The sequence below is a fragment of the Neolamprologus multifasciatus genome, chromosome 23 (genome assembly GCF_963576455.1).
Source record: "Neolamprologus multifasciatus chromosome 23, fNeoMul1.2, whole genome shotgun sequence".
NCBI classification, from domain to species: domain Eukaryota; kingdom Metazoa; phylum Chordata; class Actinopteri; order Cichliformes; family Cichlidae; genus Neolamprologus; species Neolamprologus multifasciatus.
Genome location: NC_140460.1, coordinates 1,339,032 through 1,356,407, shown reverse-complemented (window position 1 = coordinate 1,356,407; position 17,376 = coordinate 1,339,032). Strand labels below are relative to the sequence as shown.

Here is a 17,376-nt window from a genome sequence, read left to right as displayed (position 1 = left end):
TTATTATTATTATTATTATTATTATAGAGCTAAATGACACCGTATATCTGTGTCTTAAACACTATTCAGGTATGGCTCAAAACTGTATGCCAGTGTAATGATAAACCCAACCTGAAACTGCTGAGATAATAGTGACATAACAGAGAGTGCGTGAGCTGTGGCATGAGAACACGCAAACCTTAGCAATAGTGCTAGAAATATAATATATTTAACCTTTACATGCTAAATGAAAATCTAGTGACATCCACAACTTACTATTTTTTAATTTATGTTCTCCTTTGCCCCACACAAACTTAATGCCCTAAATATATTTTTTTGGATCTGGTCTTATTTTACATTTCAACAAACAGATCATATTTTTTTAAAAACTGTAATTAAAAAAAGTCAATTTAACTAATTAACTCCAGTTTTATGCTTTAGTAAAGGCATTGCTTTAATTTGTTTCTCTCTCTCTTTTCTGCTTTTTATCTCTTTTACATTTTGTACTGATTTGTATAATTATTATTTGTTATACCAATTTTATGAACCATTAATTGATATATACGTAAATAAATACATTTTAGCGGAAACGGAAGTACGTTGGAGTGAATGCTCTCGCTTTGCTTAATACTCTGGGTGTGAATGGCTGGGTGATTGGACGGGTGTTGCGTGCCTCTGATAATTGAGGTACAGTCTAATGTTAACCCAGCTGCCCGGGGTGAGTCATACCAAGCACCATCACATTCAGCTCTTCTGCACGTTTCGTATAAAAGTGCACGCATGTCCACGATGCTAAAAAACATCGTTTGACCTTGGGGATTTAAAGGCATCAGCTCAGGATCCGTACAAAAAAAAGAAAAAAAAAGAGGAAAACCCTTATTATGCATAAGAGGGACACAAATATTTGTTAAAAGCTTTTTCTCCCGGGGAAATACTCACGAGGCCTTATGGACAGAATAAAAGAGACCTTTTAGGAATGTGCAGAACAAGTATTTTCAGCCATAGTATGCGGTGAAGCTGTAGAGATGATATGATTGGCTGGCAGAAAGTGAAGTAAGGGTCTGAATAATTCATGTTGTGGGGTAGCAGGTATGAAAGAGGCATGAGCAAGGAGGCATAGAGGCTGAAGAGAGGCTATGGATGGAGAGAGATGCTGTTGCCAGGGAACAGCAGCCACACAGACCACCACTGAAAACAACAGCAGGATTATCTGATGGGACTAAAAGGAGACAGAGGCTGGTGCTTATTTTTCCCAAGTTGCTGCAGGGATAAATAAGCTACTTCCATGGAGGAATGTAAATACAGTGGAAGCCCAAAGAAGCTTTTCAATTGATACTGTGGTGAGAAGAAAAAGCTTCTCCAAAGGTATTTGAGTCCACATGAAGGGAGAAGAGAGGGGGGGTCGATATATATAGAGAGAGAGATCACGATGCCAGAGCAGATGCGTTCCCATTAAAGGAATTTTGTGTCTCGGTGGTGTGGAAGTAGGAGCTGAGAGGCAAGGCTGTCAGCTCGCTCTTCACGGCCAGTCTTTCCCTAACAAAGGTGACCAGAGGCGGAGGAGAGGAGAGGGGGGTCCAGAACAGAGGTGCCCCCTGTCCTCAGACACCTGCTGCTGGCGAGCCGCGGACATCGAGGACAGTGTGTGACTGTGTCCGTGCACAAGTGCGCGTGCGTGAATCCGAACGAATGAATGAGAGACGGCGAGAGAAAGAGGAGGAGGAATTTTCGACTGACCCACGCTTTTCTGTTGATGTGGAGCAGCGGGGCGGTCTCCCCTCAAATCTTTGCATCTGTGACTGAGGACGAAGAAGACGCTCCACATCGGGAGATCTCACGCCGCTCGTGTGAGTTTAACATCCTTGCATTTATTTTATGCACGGTCACACAGCTCGCACACGCATGCACGATTGTCCGTTAATGTGAGAAATCTTTTCTGTTGGACGTTCCACTCGGGGTGACCTAGAAAGGCTGTGGAGCCATTTTGCTGCACCTTTTGGTGCTGATTGGCTTTGCAGAAATCATTGATGTTCTCATTTGAAGACCAGGAAGGTGCATGGTGTTTATTTATTTTTTTATAAACATGATTTTGCGATTCACACCTGCTGGCATTTCATACACAGCCACAAGTGCTGCTGCCAAAACCACACCACTCCCAGCGATTATATCAGTGTTGCTATTATTTCGGTATGCACTGCTGAATGTCATCATCGCACTGGGGCTGGTTGTACTACAGCACATGTTTTGTGGCTAAACACACCTTTTCATTCTGTTTCTAAGTGCAACCTGCAACCCAAGAGTGGAAATGCTTCCATCGCTCTGTGGAACAGGCTCGGAAAAGCATGAGGAAAGCAGAACTTCAGGTCTTCTTATTAAGCATCCACTGAGAATTCTGTCTAAGCTCTTAAGCACAAATTAATTCATGCTTTTCAGGTTTTCTATTTAATGGTGTTAGTGCCCGGAAGCCTGAGAAAGCAGAGGTGTGGTAGCCTTAAAGAGGAGTCCGTTTTGTCCTCCACGTCTGCCTGTGGAATTCCAGGCGAGGCCAAAGTCAATTTTCATATTTGACTTTTGAAGGATTTCTGAGCGCAGAAAAGCGAGCTCAGTCCGATCCAGTCACATGCCTCTCACATGTGCTCCGGTTGGCCGGGGGGATAAAAACCACGTGAGCTGCAGTGACTTAAGCCCCCTAATTATAATGAAAGAGAGTCAATTATTTGGGAGAAATCTCACCACAGAGCTGACGTTTCCCTCAGCATACAGGCCAACACACACGTTCCTGCAGCGCAGCAATGTGTGACACCTTGGGTCTGTGACTGCGAGTGCTATTGCTCATAAAAACTCTCTGCACACCTCCAGGCCCCTGCTCTCCTCTCTGAGGGATGGGCACCACAGAGGCGACTCTACGAATGGAGAACATGGAAGTAAAAGACGAGTGGCAGGATGAAGACTTCCCCAGGTATGATCCTTCCACTTTTTAAAGGCATCTAATGCGCGGTCGTGTTGATGTGATGATGAAAAGTGATTGTAAGATTTAAAAAAAATCCACTTATTCTCCTTTAAATTCTCAGCTGATTGGTAATTTTCCACAACAGATCTGCGATATTGTTTATAATTATGGGAATTTGATGAGCAGTGGCTGAAATTCAGAGCTTAATGAGCAGAAAATAAGTGGCAGGAAAGTGTGATGAAAATCAGCATCCTCCTCCTGCTCCTGCTCCTCCCTCTTCCCTCCTCCTTTGTTGGATGGGGGAGGCAGGAAGCCAGGGAGCAGGTGCAGCGCTGTCTTGGAAGCGGTGTCGGGCAACGTCATGTGACGCAACGGCAGTCGCTGATCAACAACACCAGTTCAGGAATATGGTGGCAGGTTTTGGTTAAAGACGGAGGGTCAGTCAGTTACTAAAGAAGAATCAGAGTGATGCTCTGCTCCGGTTCGGCTCACACCAGCTGAGAGGACAGGGAATGAGCCCAAACACAGAGGTGTGTGAGGTAAAAGATAAAGATCATTAAGGATCGGCTTGGACAAAAGCAGCCCCGCGCTGTCTGCTAAGGTAAGCATCAGTGGTTCGCGCTGATCTTAAGAGATAACGCAGACATAAACAGATGAGCTTGAGCTCGCCCCCCTCGTCAGTTTGCATTTCTATAAAAAAGAGCTTCATTTGTGACAAAGGAAGCGGCGGATCAGTAGTCACAGCAGGGGTCCTCGGGGCATAGAGGCACAGTGTCTGTTTCTGTGGGCTGAAGCCTGATTGTTGGCTCAGGAGGAGCCCGCACTGTCACACAACTGTCCTCCCGCTAATGGGAGGATGAGACGGTTGGCTTTCACGGGAATGCAGCTAAGACCCTCTCTGCTGAACAACACTGCGCTAGAGCTCCCCACTCCTCCCAGTTTTTTAACCAGTGAGAGCACAGCTGCGCACTCAGTTGTTCCTCGGGTTTTATTGCCGACAGCCCAAAACAACACACGCAGGTGCAAGCACGCTTTTTCTGCTTTAGACACATTTGACAAGGAGGGAAGAAGAGGAAGATGTTGATGTCCTCCCATCCTCTCCTCCTTCTGTGCAGAGTGTAAACAGAAGCAGAAATGCAGACACTTTGTTTGTATGCAGACACACTTTTTTTCCTCCTCTGTTTCTCCGCCCCTCCATCATCCGCTCTGACTCACACCCTGCCCGGCGGCGCTGTAATCTTCGTCTCTCCCCGGAGACAAGTTAATAACCATCTCTATCCTCTTCTGCGTGCTCTTCTTTTCAGCGCTTAGCCAGATTAGTGACAACACCCACGCCTAGCTTCGACCTTTTAACGCGGTCCTAATCACATGGATCCGTTTTATTATGAGGTAGGGCTGCCACAATTAGTCGACTAGTCACGATTATTTCGACTATCAAAATCGTCGACGACTGATTTAATAGTCGATGCGTCGTTTGAAGCTTTGTAAGATCCCAAAAGACGCAGGAATAAGTAGTAGGATTTAAGAGTGTAATAACGGACTGAAACAGAAGATGGCAGCACTGCATGTACAAGGATGCCAGCTGCCGTTAAACCCCGAAGAAGAAGAAGGAGCTGTGTCCCAGAATTCATAGCGCAGCCCAGCTCAGTTTCCAACAATGGCGGCAGCTAGTTAGTTTTAATATTACTCTTATTATTCTTTCTGGGTCACAAAATAAACGTTTAACATATTTTTAGGCGAGAATGTAGCTGTGTAAACCTCAAATATCTGCTCAGTTTATCAAGACACCACATATTTACAAAAGCGCGCCGACGTTTTACCCACTAGCTCGATAGCTAGCCGGGGGCTAGGCTCACTAGAGCCGCTGAGAACACCGGACTCCCCGCAAATCGTTTTCAAACCCACCGCTGTCTTTCGCTACTCAGGTTAAATATATATAAGTCACTTAGATAGTCGACTAATCGCAAAAATAATCGGTGACTAGTCGACTATCAAAATAATCGTTTGTGGCAGACCTATTATGAGGTCATAGTTACAAAGTGGGGCGTGCTTTAGGATGCATTTATCTCAGCTGAGGAAAAATGATGTGTTTTTGTACTGTGTGACTGAACCTTTACTCTCTGCAGCATCATAAATTCCTCTCTGTCATGTAATAGATTGGACAAACACAGCACTAGATGCTTACATAGTGTATGCATGTTTCCAACCAGACCACTACCAGAGTACGGAGACATGGACCCCTCCTGTGGTCTCACAGATGACAGAACCTGTAAGTAACACCAACAAGTCGGGGGTCACCGAATGATCATTATTGATGACAAACCCCTCACAGTCTCTCTCCTCCTGCCCTCTTTCCTCACTGTAGCTCATCCTACCTCTCTGAACGTGAGCTCACCGGGAGGAGGAGGCGGCGGCGGCGTGTCCTCATCCCACCGGAAGAGGCGTACGTTGATCGCCCCGGAGATGAACCTCTCCCTGGATCAAAGTGAAGGCTCTTTGTTGTCAGATGACTTCCTGGACACGCCGGATGACCTGGACATAAACGTTGACGACATCGACACTCCAGATGAAACCGACTCACTCGAGTTCATCACGAATGGCAATGACCTGGAGTGGGAAGGTTAGCAGATCCAGAACAGGTCGCTGTTTTTACTCCTGATATTAATGCATCAGCTTCAAAAAGCTGAGGCTGAACTTTAGGCAAAAAGGTGTTTTTGTTGCTATTTAAGCTGAAAATTCACTACATGTATCCATGCACGTACCATAAAATGTCAGCTGAGAAGTTACACTGTGCTCTTTGACCTAAACATACTAATATATGTCGATTTTTACAGAGTCTATGCAAAAGGAAAGGATCTGTAACACAACCTAACTTAAACGGAGCGTACACATATTATGATTAATGTTTCCCTTCGACTAAAACGATTCAGCATAACTCTGTTCGTGCCCAGATGACACACCGGTGGCATCAGCGAAAGCAAATCCTGTTGACAGATCCGGAGAGGTGGGCGAGGACGGGAATGCCAACAACGGACGCCTCTGGAGAACAGTGATCATCGGAGAACAGGAACATCGCATCGACATGCAGGTCATCAGACCTTACCTTCGGGTCATCACACACGGAGGTGAGAGTCAGAAAAAGATTTCAATTAGCAATAAAATAATCCTTAAAAAAAGAAAACAGTTGGGACGTTGTGTAAATGTTGATAAAGACAGAATAGTGCTTCACAAAACTCATAAAGTCTTATTTTATGCACAGTAGAATATAGAAAACAGATCAAATGTTTAAACAGAGAAAAACCTGGATATAGTACATATATATATACACAGGCAGTGATTTGTGGATGCAGTGATTTCCATGACAGACTGACGCCTGAACACCTGAAGATCATGTGCGCTCATCATGAACTTTTCCCTTGTTTCCTGCATGCAGAGATTTTTCTGGGTTTTCTGAATTGTTGGTGATATAATGTTCTGTAGAGGATGAGATATTCAAAGTCTTCACACTTTTATGTTTTGTAGATGCATTTTTTGCAAACTGGTGAAACTAAGGCTACGTTCACACTGCAGGTGAAAGCGCATCAAATCCGATTTTTTTGACCCTATGTGACCCATATCCGATCATGGTGTGACAGTGTGAACGGCACAAATCCGATATTTTCAAATCCGATCTGGGTCACTTTTGTATGTGGTGCTGAATCCGATACATATCTGATGTTTCAGAAAGCTGCTGTTTGATGGTCATGTCGCATTAAATCCGTCTTTTACATCACTGACACAAGACAGACGCCAATTATCAGCGCCGGAGAAGACATCGCGAACGCTTCCTGACCATCCGGTGAAACTGTTGGGAACAACGTTGGAGAAACGTGAACATTTTATTTGTTCTGTATAATCTGCAGATTCTGACAGAAATCTGCAGCTATCCTTTGAAGCAGCGCTCCTCTAAAACAGCAATAAGGATCATTATTAGGTTATTTACATTATTATGTAAATAACAAAATAACTTAAAGCAAAAATTGGGAAACGTGAAGTCCGAAGTCTTTATATTAAGGCCATCAGACAAACATACTGTTGCTCTGGGTCTAAACAGAGCGCGTTGTGTGTGACGTCTTCTTTTGCGCATGCGGCCGCTTTGAGCGTTCACACTAGAGCGCGTTTGCTGTCGCATTTTATCTGTAGTGTGAACGAGCAGACAAAAAAATCAGATTTGATCAAAAAATCGGAATTTATCATTAAGACCTGCAGTGTGATCGTAGCCTAAGATGCTCTCTTTGTAACCAGTCATGTGTAAAAATGACTTAATGTGTTTCAGGAAGTAGTAAAATGTCTCAGTTTAAACATTCAACATGTTTCCTCTGGTTTGTTGTGAAGGTTTCCATGACAGTAATGTTAAACTCTCTCTCCTCAGGTTATTATGGCGAAGGCCTGAATGCCATCATTGTGTTTTCTGCTTGTTACCTGCCTGACAGCAGCTGTGCAGATTACCACTACATCATGGAAAACCTCTTCCTGTGCGTCTCTCAGTCAGAGCCAGCTTACTCGCACTTTTAAGCCTTGTATGTCAACACATTTTGAACTGCACCCAACATGAAATCCTAACTCTCGTGCCCTCCAGGTATGTGGTGAGCAGTCTGGAGATGCTCGTTGCCGAGGATTACCTGATCATTTACATGAATGGAGCAACTCCTCGGAACAAGATGCCTGGCATCAGCTGGCTGAAGAAATGCTACCAGATGATCGACAGAAGGTCAGAAAAAAGTTCAATACATTGATTGATATCTAGCGTATTGAGAATTTCTTTATATAGATCTTTTTGGAGATGTCCACATGGACATACCTGCTATTTTCAGCGCTGAACTCTGGCTCATCATCCCACATACATGATGCTGATATTGACAGATATGAAAGGGAGAGAAATAAAAGTTTTCTCAAGCTGTCAGTCAGCGAAAGCTTGTCCGAGCGAGTCCTGTTTGGCAGTTGGGAATAAACTTTTAGCACACACACACACACAAAGCAGCTAAACTGTATTTCCCATAAACGTGTGAACAACGATGCAGCTCTGTTAACAAACTTGAGTTTTCTTTCTGTTTTCTGGCAGATTGAGGAAGAACCTGAAGTCTCTAGTCATTGCTCATCCCACGTGGTTTATACGCACCGTCCTGGCTATATCGAGGCCTTTTATCAGGTGATATGAACAAGCTGAATATCAAACACTGAACGGTTTCCATTAAGACCTGAAGGTTAATCGATACAGGCGACACGATGTCTTTTAACCTCCTGAGAACTGAGTCCTTGTTTGTTTTTCTGATAGCTATTTGAGATCAGACAGTCCTGTCACGTCTATAAACTAAGCTCACTTGTTACTTTGTTACATAGTTGCTACAAACTACAATGTCCCCATGTGGGTAAATGGGTTAATTTTACAGAATAATACAATAAAATCAAGATTTCATAGTAAGTATAAAGCCGGGTTGAGCAGAATGAAGTGTAATGTGCAGGAAAGGAAACATCCCTGACACAGAGCGACTATAATAACTTTAATCTGTTTCTCATTTAAAATATCAGTTTGACAGCATTGATGTGTTTGCTGCAGATTTTTTTATTGTTTGTCTTTTTATGTGTAACTGTTGTGTTGCTTTTCTCTCGTCCTCTGCAGCGTGAAGTTCATGAATAAGATCCAGTACGTCCACAGCCTGGACGAACTGGCAGAAATGGTGCCCATGGAGCACGTCCACGTCCCCGAGTGTGTGGTGCAGTAAGTGTCTGTGACCACTAGATGGCGAACATGAGCTTTACCTGCAGGCGGTGGTTAATCCTTTTTTCTTTTTTTAAAGTTATTACTCATTTAAATCAAACCAAGAACAAGACTGCTGTTTGAATAAATGTACAATAAGATTATTACCTCAGTTCTTAAAAAGAGGACTTAGATGGCAGGATTCACTGTGTGATGTGAGGATATAACAGCGCCTCTCATTTTCAGATTTGACGAGGAGAGGATTAAAGCCCGGAGGGAAAGGTAAGATGTAGCTTTGTGCAGTTTTAAATAGCATTACGCACCAACCTCGTGCATATTATTATAGACATGTAACTGTGTGTGTGTGTGTGTGTGTGTGTGTGTAGGATTGAGCAGGAGCAGAGACAGCAGGAGCAGCATCCAGCCCCGCAGGAGCCCGTGAAAAAGTCTGAGAGGTAGAGTTCCTCTTAAACCACATTTTAATGTGTGACAACAAACTCAGAAGCTCGTCAGGTTTCAGGTCATTTTCACAGCTCTTACCTTTACTTTTCTTTTTCAGGCCAAAATCAATGATTGTAGGTCAAGGGTTGTGAGAAGGACGGAGATTTGAAGGTAACGTTGCACTTCTTATTTCAGCCACAAGATGGTGCTCTGCTCTCACACGAGTTTACCGCATCGCCCGTTAAGCCTCTGCAGATTCCAGTTTATGTTTACAGAAGTACATCCACTCTGTCCTAATTTTGGATTCATGTTCTATGATGGTTGGACAGGTTTGTCTGTCAGGGTCACAAACTGAAGAAATATTCATCTGATTGCTTTGGTGCTAAAACTGAGCAGTTTCTCAGTTTGCACGGTGTGAGTTGGTACTTGTGTGCTTCTTCGCTGCCTTTAAATACTGAGGTTCTGTCCTTAGCTGAGCTTTTCTCCTTCAGTGTTTCTTTCTCTACATTTGCTTGATTCTGTTTGGTGCAGCTTCTTTTCCGCTTTCTAAAGTTACAGCTGTGAAACAACATTTCTCAGTTTCTCGTGTACTTCCGAGATGAACTTAACCCAGCTGATGGTCACGTACATATTCTGTATCTTCCACGTCATTTAAGTGATGATGAGGGAAGAAACTTTGCTTTGTTTTTAGATTTTTGGGGTATTTTACATATTTCACCAAACTTTAGCCTCACACAGTTTGTGCTGTATCTCTGGATGAAGTTTCCTGGATTTCAAACAATTTTGGTGTTTTTATCATCAACATAAGGCTGACTGAAGAGGCTAATACTGTTCATTTTAAGCCATATTGTCAGTCCTTGAGGTAGATAACTCCTGTACAGAATCTGATTCAGGCTAAAATTTCAGTGGATAGTTTGTTTGTTTTTTTAATCGATAATATCCTTACAGGCTAAAGATGGCGGCACGTTCGGGGTAAGGCTGCTAATGTGGCGGCACATGCTGGTAGAAACCAGGTGGCTGCAGGTTGTGTAGAGTAGTGACCTGTGACAGTCCGGCTGATACGCTCAGAGCGACTGTGTGCTAATGCTACACATCACTGAGGTGCAGAAGCGAGATTCTTGTCAATTTTTTAAACTACTTGAAGAGAGATCATCGTTATACACTCATACAGGCCACTTCATTAGGCACACTCCTTCAACTGCCTTAATGCAAATTTCTAATCGACCAATCACGTGGCAGTAGATCGATACACTGTGGCATGTTGACGTAGTCGAGTCAAACTGCTGAAGTTTAAACCCATTCAAGCGGGTAAAATGCCTTGTTGATGCCAGAGGTCAAAGGTCATGACCAGACATCTTTGAGCTGATAGGAAGGCAGCAGTAAGTGAAATAACCACTGGAGGTAAGCAGGTGACACGGCAGCAGAAGACCCCACTGCTGCTCCTGTGAGCTGTGAGCAGGAAACTGAGGCTACAGTTCTCACAGGCTCGCCAACAGTGGACCACAGCAGATTGTCTGTGTGCGTTCTCTGTTATCTGGGTCAGGAAACTGGACCTCGTATTCGAGAACCTTTTTCAGTCCAAAAACAACTGGTGGAAACTCCTTGGTATTCAATTTCTAGTGGGATTCTCCCTTTGGACATAATCCTGGGAATTATTGGCCCACTGTTAATGCAGAAAGTCGTTAAGAGTCATTTCCACCAAGTTGTTAATTGTTTGTGAGACTTTGCTCCATCGCGCTCTTCATTATGTGAGCGTGGGTTGGATCGGCTTGCAAAGAGACTCCAAAACTGCATTGTGGGTGGCTGATTCCTGATGCTGTAAGTTAAACGATGATCATTTATACTTAATGAAAACATTAAGGAACATTAGCATAATCAAACACGTCCTCCCTCTTTGATAAGTGCAGATGTCCAGCTGAATCTCGTCCTACTGAGGTGGTTCTCCTGTGCTGTGCATATGTGGAGTAGGTCTGTGTAACGGTCCAAGCATTCCTCACTGCATAGACTACACTGTGTATGCTGTGCAATGTGCAGTGCTTGTGTTTTGTCCTGGGCGAGCGTTTTGTCCTGATTTCTGCAGTGACACTCAGCTGGTGGGGTCAGAATGTGGCAAAAACATCACGAGAGCATCGATCCATCCTGCCTCATATTAGTGGTTCAGACTGGTAGTGACGGAGGTGTGGGGCATGGCCCAGCATGAATGGACCCATCTTCATTATGGTGCTTACAACAGGATAATGTGCCGTGCAACAAAACTCCAAACTGGTTTCTTGAACATGACAAGTTTGCTGGATTGAGATCTGCTGACTGCGGAGACCATTTGAGCACCTTTGGGTTGTGGTTGAACGGGAGATTGACATCATGGATGTTCAGCCAACAAATCTACTGAAGCTGTCTGATGTTATTGTGTCAGTATAGACCCACATCTCTAAGAAATGCTTCCAGCACCTTGAACCGAGGCTGCTCGGAAAGCAAAAAGCAGATCCAACTCGTTCTACCTAATAAATTGACCACTAAGTATAATCTTGTCAGTTTAACCACAAAAAGTGACTGATAGTAAAAGATTTTAGAAGCATAAGTGCCGTCTTTGTTTCCTTCGTTCCAAAATAATTGGCTGTTTACTCCTTAGACAAACACAGAGTGGGCCTTTTCTGTCCCTCACAGACAGCTGCACATGTCTAAAACAACACTTACATGTTTTTATTGTGCAGACATGACAGTTCTTTGTGCTCTTTTCTGTTTGTGCAGGGCTCACCTGAAGTGCAGCGTGAACGACCAGCGAGTCTACACAAGCTTCGTGTCATCATCCCGCTGACGATTTGTGCCGTCGTTGTCCGATCAAATCAAAATAAATGCTCCGTCCCATAATTAATAACCCCACATGCCACTGGGAAGTCACCCTCCTCCATCCCAGAGGGGTTTAATGGCCACACTAAATGAAGTCACTACTCTGTTACCAGATTTGATTTAAAACCTGAAACCGCTGCTCGATTCATTCATTCTTTAATCTGCTGTTAGGGAGCTCGTGCTGGATTATAATGAGCCTCCTTGTTTCTCGTTGTTCGAGTCAGAGATAACAGGCTTGAAGTTAATGAGGGCAAATCACCCGGATGACCTGAAAATCGTGACAGTTTAAAAACACGAGCGAATCTTGAAGCTCCTTTAACTGAGATCTGGGTCAGTACGAGACCACTGGAACAAACTCACATTTATATTCATGTGAATGTCGTGTGCGTCAGATGTAGATAACGAGGCTTTTCCAGTGTATCAGATGCTTTATTTTATTTTTTTACCTCATACCTGCTGCATCATGAGGCCCTTTGAAGCGCTCTCATATGCTGTTCTGACATGTCAACATGTGCTAACGTTTGCTGGTGCGGGGATCCTTTAGCTCTGTGAAGTTTCCTTTGATCGCCTCCACCTGCACTGTACCCGGTGTCATTATGTGCCTCAGTCATCCTGAGTGTTTAAGACAAAAGGCAGGAACATGAGCGCTTACTGCAGTTTGTGACCCATGTTGGAAAATCTACAGGAGTCCCTGTGGACTGTAAGATGTATTTAGGTAAGTTCAAGCAATATATTGTTTATTTTGTGTAACATAGTCACATAAACAGCCTTCATACAACACTGAATGCTTTGTATTTAGATAATATTTTGGCTAAACTCCATATTACAGGTTCCCATAAATGTAATACTAACACGTGTGCAAAGTATCTACAACAAATGTGTTTAGATTCTGTAAAGATGTGATGAAAGTCAAGACATGAAGCAGACAAAGTTTGACAAACTGCACATGAAGCAGCGAAGCTTTCTCTCGGAGGGGGTCGCGATTAATATGTTTGAATTGAATTCTAGATTAATGAGTAAATGTTTTGGTCATTCAGCGCTTCAGAAACGTCCTCAGAGATGAACGGTGTCAGCACCACTGCTGGACGTTTAACTCTGGCTCTTTGTGTCTTCCATTTTTTCAAATTATTGTAGCAGGAAGACTGACGCGTAGGATCACTGCTGTGTGGACTTCATGACTTGATTGTCTGTAAACTGCTCATATGTTTTGCACTATTGAATTTGGGTAGTTTAAGACTATGATAGATTTATGCATTTTGAGCTGTCGTTAGCATGACTTGTGTTTTTGTAGGTTTTGGGCATTCTTATACATTTTTGGTACAGAAAATCTGACCAATGACAAGTCTGTTTATAAAGTGCCGACTTACTTTACTGCTCTTCTGTTGCCTTTCCAGAGTGGCAAAGTTGGACAAAAAGCTTGAACTTTTCCTTTAAGAGTGTTTTTCACTGGCAAACCCGACCTGGCGGCGTCCCGTCTTCATTCCGTGAGGGGGACGCCTCTCGTTGGTCGTTTGTTGGTTGAACTGAGTGCCTATTGTCGAACCAAATGCTTCGAGGAAATCTGGAAAATGAAGGAATGTACAGTGTAGCATTTTACTTTTTTGTTATGTTTTTTATTTGAGTCACACTCGTGCATAAACTGTTCATTCTGACTATAAAAGCACAAAATCTGTAATGTTTCAACCCATAAACCGACCATACCTGCTGTAAGATGTTTGCTCACATATGAACTGTTTCACTCTCCTGAAGCTTCCATGATTGTTTCTGCCTGTAAATATGACTGAATAAATTGTTCCTCATCATATGTTCTCTGTTTGTTGCTTAGAGCGCTGCCTGGGCTTAGATTGGTTACATGCGTGTTAAACTACTCTATGTGAGCTGTTTGCAAATATTGGCTTGGCTTCCTGGGTGTCACATGGAGGTGGGTGTGTGGCAGCTTTTTCACAGAACGTGTAACAGGGCGAGTCTTTCTCAGCACCAAAACAGTAGTGTGTGACGTGATGCAACGACAGTACACGTACAATATACACTCACTGGCCACATCATTAGGTATATCTGCTCCTTGAGACGTACGTGGCACCAACTCAGTGCACGTGCAAAGCAGATGTGTTACAGCAGCAGAAGAGCACATGGTGTGCCAGTCCTGTCAGCAAAGAACAGGAAACAGAGGCTACAGTCACCACGGCTTACCAAAATTAGACAACAGAAGATGTTTGTGTAGGTTTCTCAGTCACACAGGTCATTTTTTGAGCAAGTGGACTTTTTTCTGTCTCTCTCTCTCAATCTAAGAGACCTTTTCAGTTCCAAAACAACTAGAGTTCCAGATATCATTTATATCCGTGGTGGGATTCTCCCCTTCGAGGTGCTTCTGAGAATCTTTGACCCTCTGTTAATCATTTAACAAGCTAACGGTCGTTACCGCCAAGGTATGAACTGTTTGTGAGACACCGTCCCACCCTGCAATCATAGGATCTATTCAGATGTGCCGAGGTGTCATTATAGGTGGCTGATAGCTGGTGGTGTAGGCCATTAACTTCCTTTACTCCTCTCACGCTGCCTCGTTTTAATGATTCATGCTGGTGGTGATGGTGGTGTGGGGTACGTTTTCTTGGCATGCTTTTGGCTCCAAAGGTTTGAGCAGTGTTTAAATAAAACAGCTTACCTGTCTGTTGTTCCTGCCCATGTATGACCACCAGTGTTGGGACTAACGCGTTATTAAGTAACGCGTTACAATTATTGTGGTAACGAGCACGGTAACTAGTTATTTTACCAAAACCAGGAACGCGTTACTCGTTACTGGGATTTAAATAGGCTCGTTATTCGTTACTTCGTGTGGTGGCTATCGCGGAGCTTCCACAGATTCAATAACATTAGCAAGTGGTGGAAGCCAGCAGGTGGATGAAGGAAAAGGGAGGCAAGAGGAGAGACCCGAAGCGGCCGCTGGTCCGAGAGTGTCAGGTGAACTGAACTTCAGGTAAGAAGTTATGACCTGCAGTCCATCTGGGTCAGATATGAACCAAGTTTAGGTGGAGTTTATTTTCGTTATGCTGACTTTTTCGTACTGCGTGCTAGCTAGCATGACGGAGTTTCTATACAGCTGGGCGGGTGCTATGTTACTGATGTTGAACTTTATTTTTGTTCATAAGGTTAGTTAGTAAAGTTGCCAACCGTCCTGTAAAAAACGGAATCGTCTCGTATTCAGAGAAAATAACACGCGTTTCGTATTGAGGTGAAAAGGAACAGTTTGTTCCGGACTTCAGCTACAATGAAAAAGTTTACGCTGCACAGCTGCCTCTTCTCTCATCCTCTCACCCTCCCTCTCCTGTTTCTACTTCAATCATGAAACTGATCAATGATCAGCTGATCGGCTTTTCTCTCGTTTATTTATCGCCCACTTTGAGCCAGAAAGAGGAAACCAGCGGATGTCGCGATAAACAACAGCAGCACTTTTAAGCTTGATCAGCTGTTGTTAGAATTTATTTAATATTAATTAAGTATCAGCTGATGTTTGCTGGAGCCACAGCTGCAAAAAAGCTGCTGGTCATGATATCGGTTTGAATATGTGGTGAGAGGGAAACATGAAGATGAAACCAGGAGATGACAGCTGGTAACTGTGCAGGGGCGGGTCTAGCAAAGTGTTGCCAGGGTTCCATGTAGGGCATTAAAAGGGAAAGGGGGGCACAAGGAAATACTTTTCTTATTCTCATTTAAAATGTCTCGCTTTTAAAAAAATAATTATCTGAGTCTTACAACAAACGATTGATAGATTGATACATATATACCATCAGAACAGTGTACATCACTGTCACAACAGTGTTTATTTTCATTCAAAGGCTTTATGATTTTTCCTATAATGGCGGCCGGTCTCTAGTCAAAATGCCCGGGACGATTTTTTTTGTCCCAGTCCAGCCCTGTATGCAGCTCATCTGCAGTCTGGTGTTACCTACATCTTCCTATTCAGAAGGCAGAATTTCCGAGTTCTGAGTACAATCAAAAACACCACGACTGCAGTTTTTGTGTTGGATGTAAAAAGCAGGCTAGGATAGAATCAGGCGTGGGATTTCTCTCGTGGAAATGTGCACATTATTTTTTCCTTTCTATTGGTAGGTGGCACAGTGCACTTGTGGCAAGTAAGCAAGCTAGAAGACTGCAATCTTGCTGGGTATCCAGTTACGGAAGCAACACATTAACAAGAGAATTCTGAGTAAAACCAAAGTTACTTTCCCTAGTAACTAGTTACTCTGAAAGTAACGAGTAACTTGAAGTAAAGGAGTTACTTTTGATAGAAGTAACTAGTAATGTAACTAAGTTACTAATTTAAAGTAACTTACCCAACACTGATGACCACACTGTGTCACGAAGCTCAAACTGGTTCCTTGAACATCACAGTGAGTTCACTGGGATCATGTGGCCTTTAAAGTCACCGCATCTCAATCCAGTAGAGCACATTTGGGATGTGTGCGCTACTATCAATAAATATGGACCCAATTCTCTGAAAAATGTTTCCTGCACCCTGTTGAATCAACGCCATGATGAATCAAAGCAGACCATACTAATATATCTTAATCTATGGCCTCACCTCTGCAGTGATACAGACATTTAAAAAATGTTTATTCTAAGATGCTGTACGCTGAAAAGCTAACTTACCTCGTATTTACTGAAATATTGACTTTAATGAAACCATTGCCAATGTTATTAATTCATCTCCTGCCCTTATTCTCTATTATATGTCAAAATATATGGAAAAAATACATTGATTTGGCCTTAAATTCAGAGGTAATAAAACAGTAGTTTCACAGTAGCATATTAAGAGTACAAACTGTCCTAACTATCTGGAGTCTACAGTGTACCATAACTATGTTCATGGATGGCTCTTTGGTGTGAGCTTTAGGATTTACTGTGTGACCCTCCCACTTGCAGGGATGACCTGTAGCTGCTGAAGACTGCAGACACTCATGTGAAGGTTTCCTCGTTTTCTTGGATCTAGGAAGACTTGTAATTGCAACACAGCTAGAAGACTCGCCCATCACACCTTTATGATGTTCACTGTCGACTGTTGAGCCTCGACGTGCACGTGGACACAAACACACGTACTGGGAAACAGATCAAGGCCATAAACAACACTTTATGGAGGCTGTAATTCACATCTACTAGAACCTCCACGTGTTCTCTCGAAATATTCCCTCATTTGTCTCTTACCTCATTTATGACACAACCTAGCAAGAACATTTGTGGCAGAAAGTAAACATCAGGCATGCTCCACTTCACAGCTGAACCTGTGACTTCTCCTTCGTCCTAATTAAGTTTTTTTTAAATGTAGGTGCTGCTCGCTGGCTCACAATGGAGCTGACGCTGCCCTCACATCCTGACTAAAGCGCTGTACAAATACATGCCATTTACCATTTTTACCATCTGACACACT

At 43.3% G+C, this 17,376-nt stretch overlaps 1 protein-coding gene and 1 long non-coding RNA gene across 4 annotated transcripts; one reads left to right on the top strand and one right to left on the bottom strand.

The window, feature by feature from the left end:
- The first annotated feature begins 856 nt into the window (after positions 1-856).
- atcaya (ATCAY kinesin light chain interacting caytaxin a) lies at positions 857-15,690 on the top strand. Of its 3 annotated transcripts, XR_014872575.1 has the most exons (14): positions 857-1,826; positions 2,839-2,938; positions 5,140-5,198; positions 5,295-5,549; positions 5,881-6,054; positions 7,341-7,443; positions 7,548-7,679; positions 8,031-8,117; positions 8,589-8,687; positions 8,913-8,948; positions 9,053-9,121; positions 9,226-9,278; positions 11,856-12,884; positions 12,915-15,690. XR_014872575.1 is itself a non-coding variant. In XM_085152717.1 (13 exons), the coding sequence occupies exons 2-12, from the start codon at positions 2,862-2,864 to the stop codon at positions 9,257-9,259; spliced, it is 1,125 nt and encodes a 374-aa protein (XP_085008843.1). In that variant the 5' UTR covers positions 857-1,826; positions 2,839-2,861; the 3' UTR covers positions 9,260-9,278; positions 11,856-15,690. The 3 variants fall into 3 exon arrangements, 2 of the variants coding, with proteins under 2 accessions (XP_085008843.1, XP_085008844.1); XM_085152717.1 differs by having other exon boundaries at positions 11,856-15,690; XM_085152718.1 differs by lacking the exons at positions 857-1,826; positions 2,839-2,938 and adding an exon at positions 2,966-3,530 and having other exon boundaries at positions 11,856-15,690.
- On the bottom strand, positions 8,586-16,309 carry LOC146490629 (uncharacterized). Its single transcript, XR_014872576.1, has 2 exons — positions 13,656-16,309; positions 8,586-13,515 (listed from the first exon to the last, which is right to left on the bottom strand). It is a non-coding gene; the product is annotated as an uncharacterized LOC146490629 (long non-coding RNA).
- Positions 16,310-17,376: the final 1,067 nt, after the last annotated feature.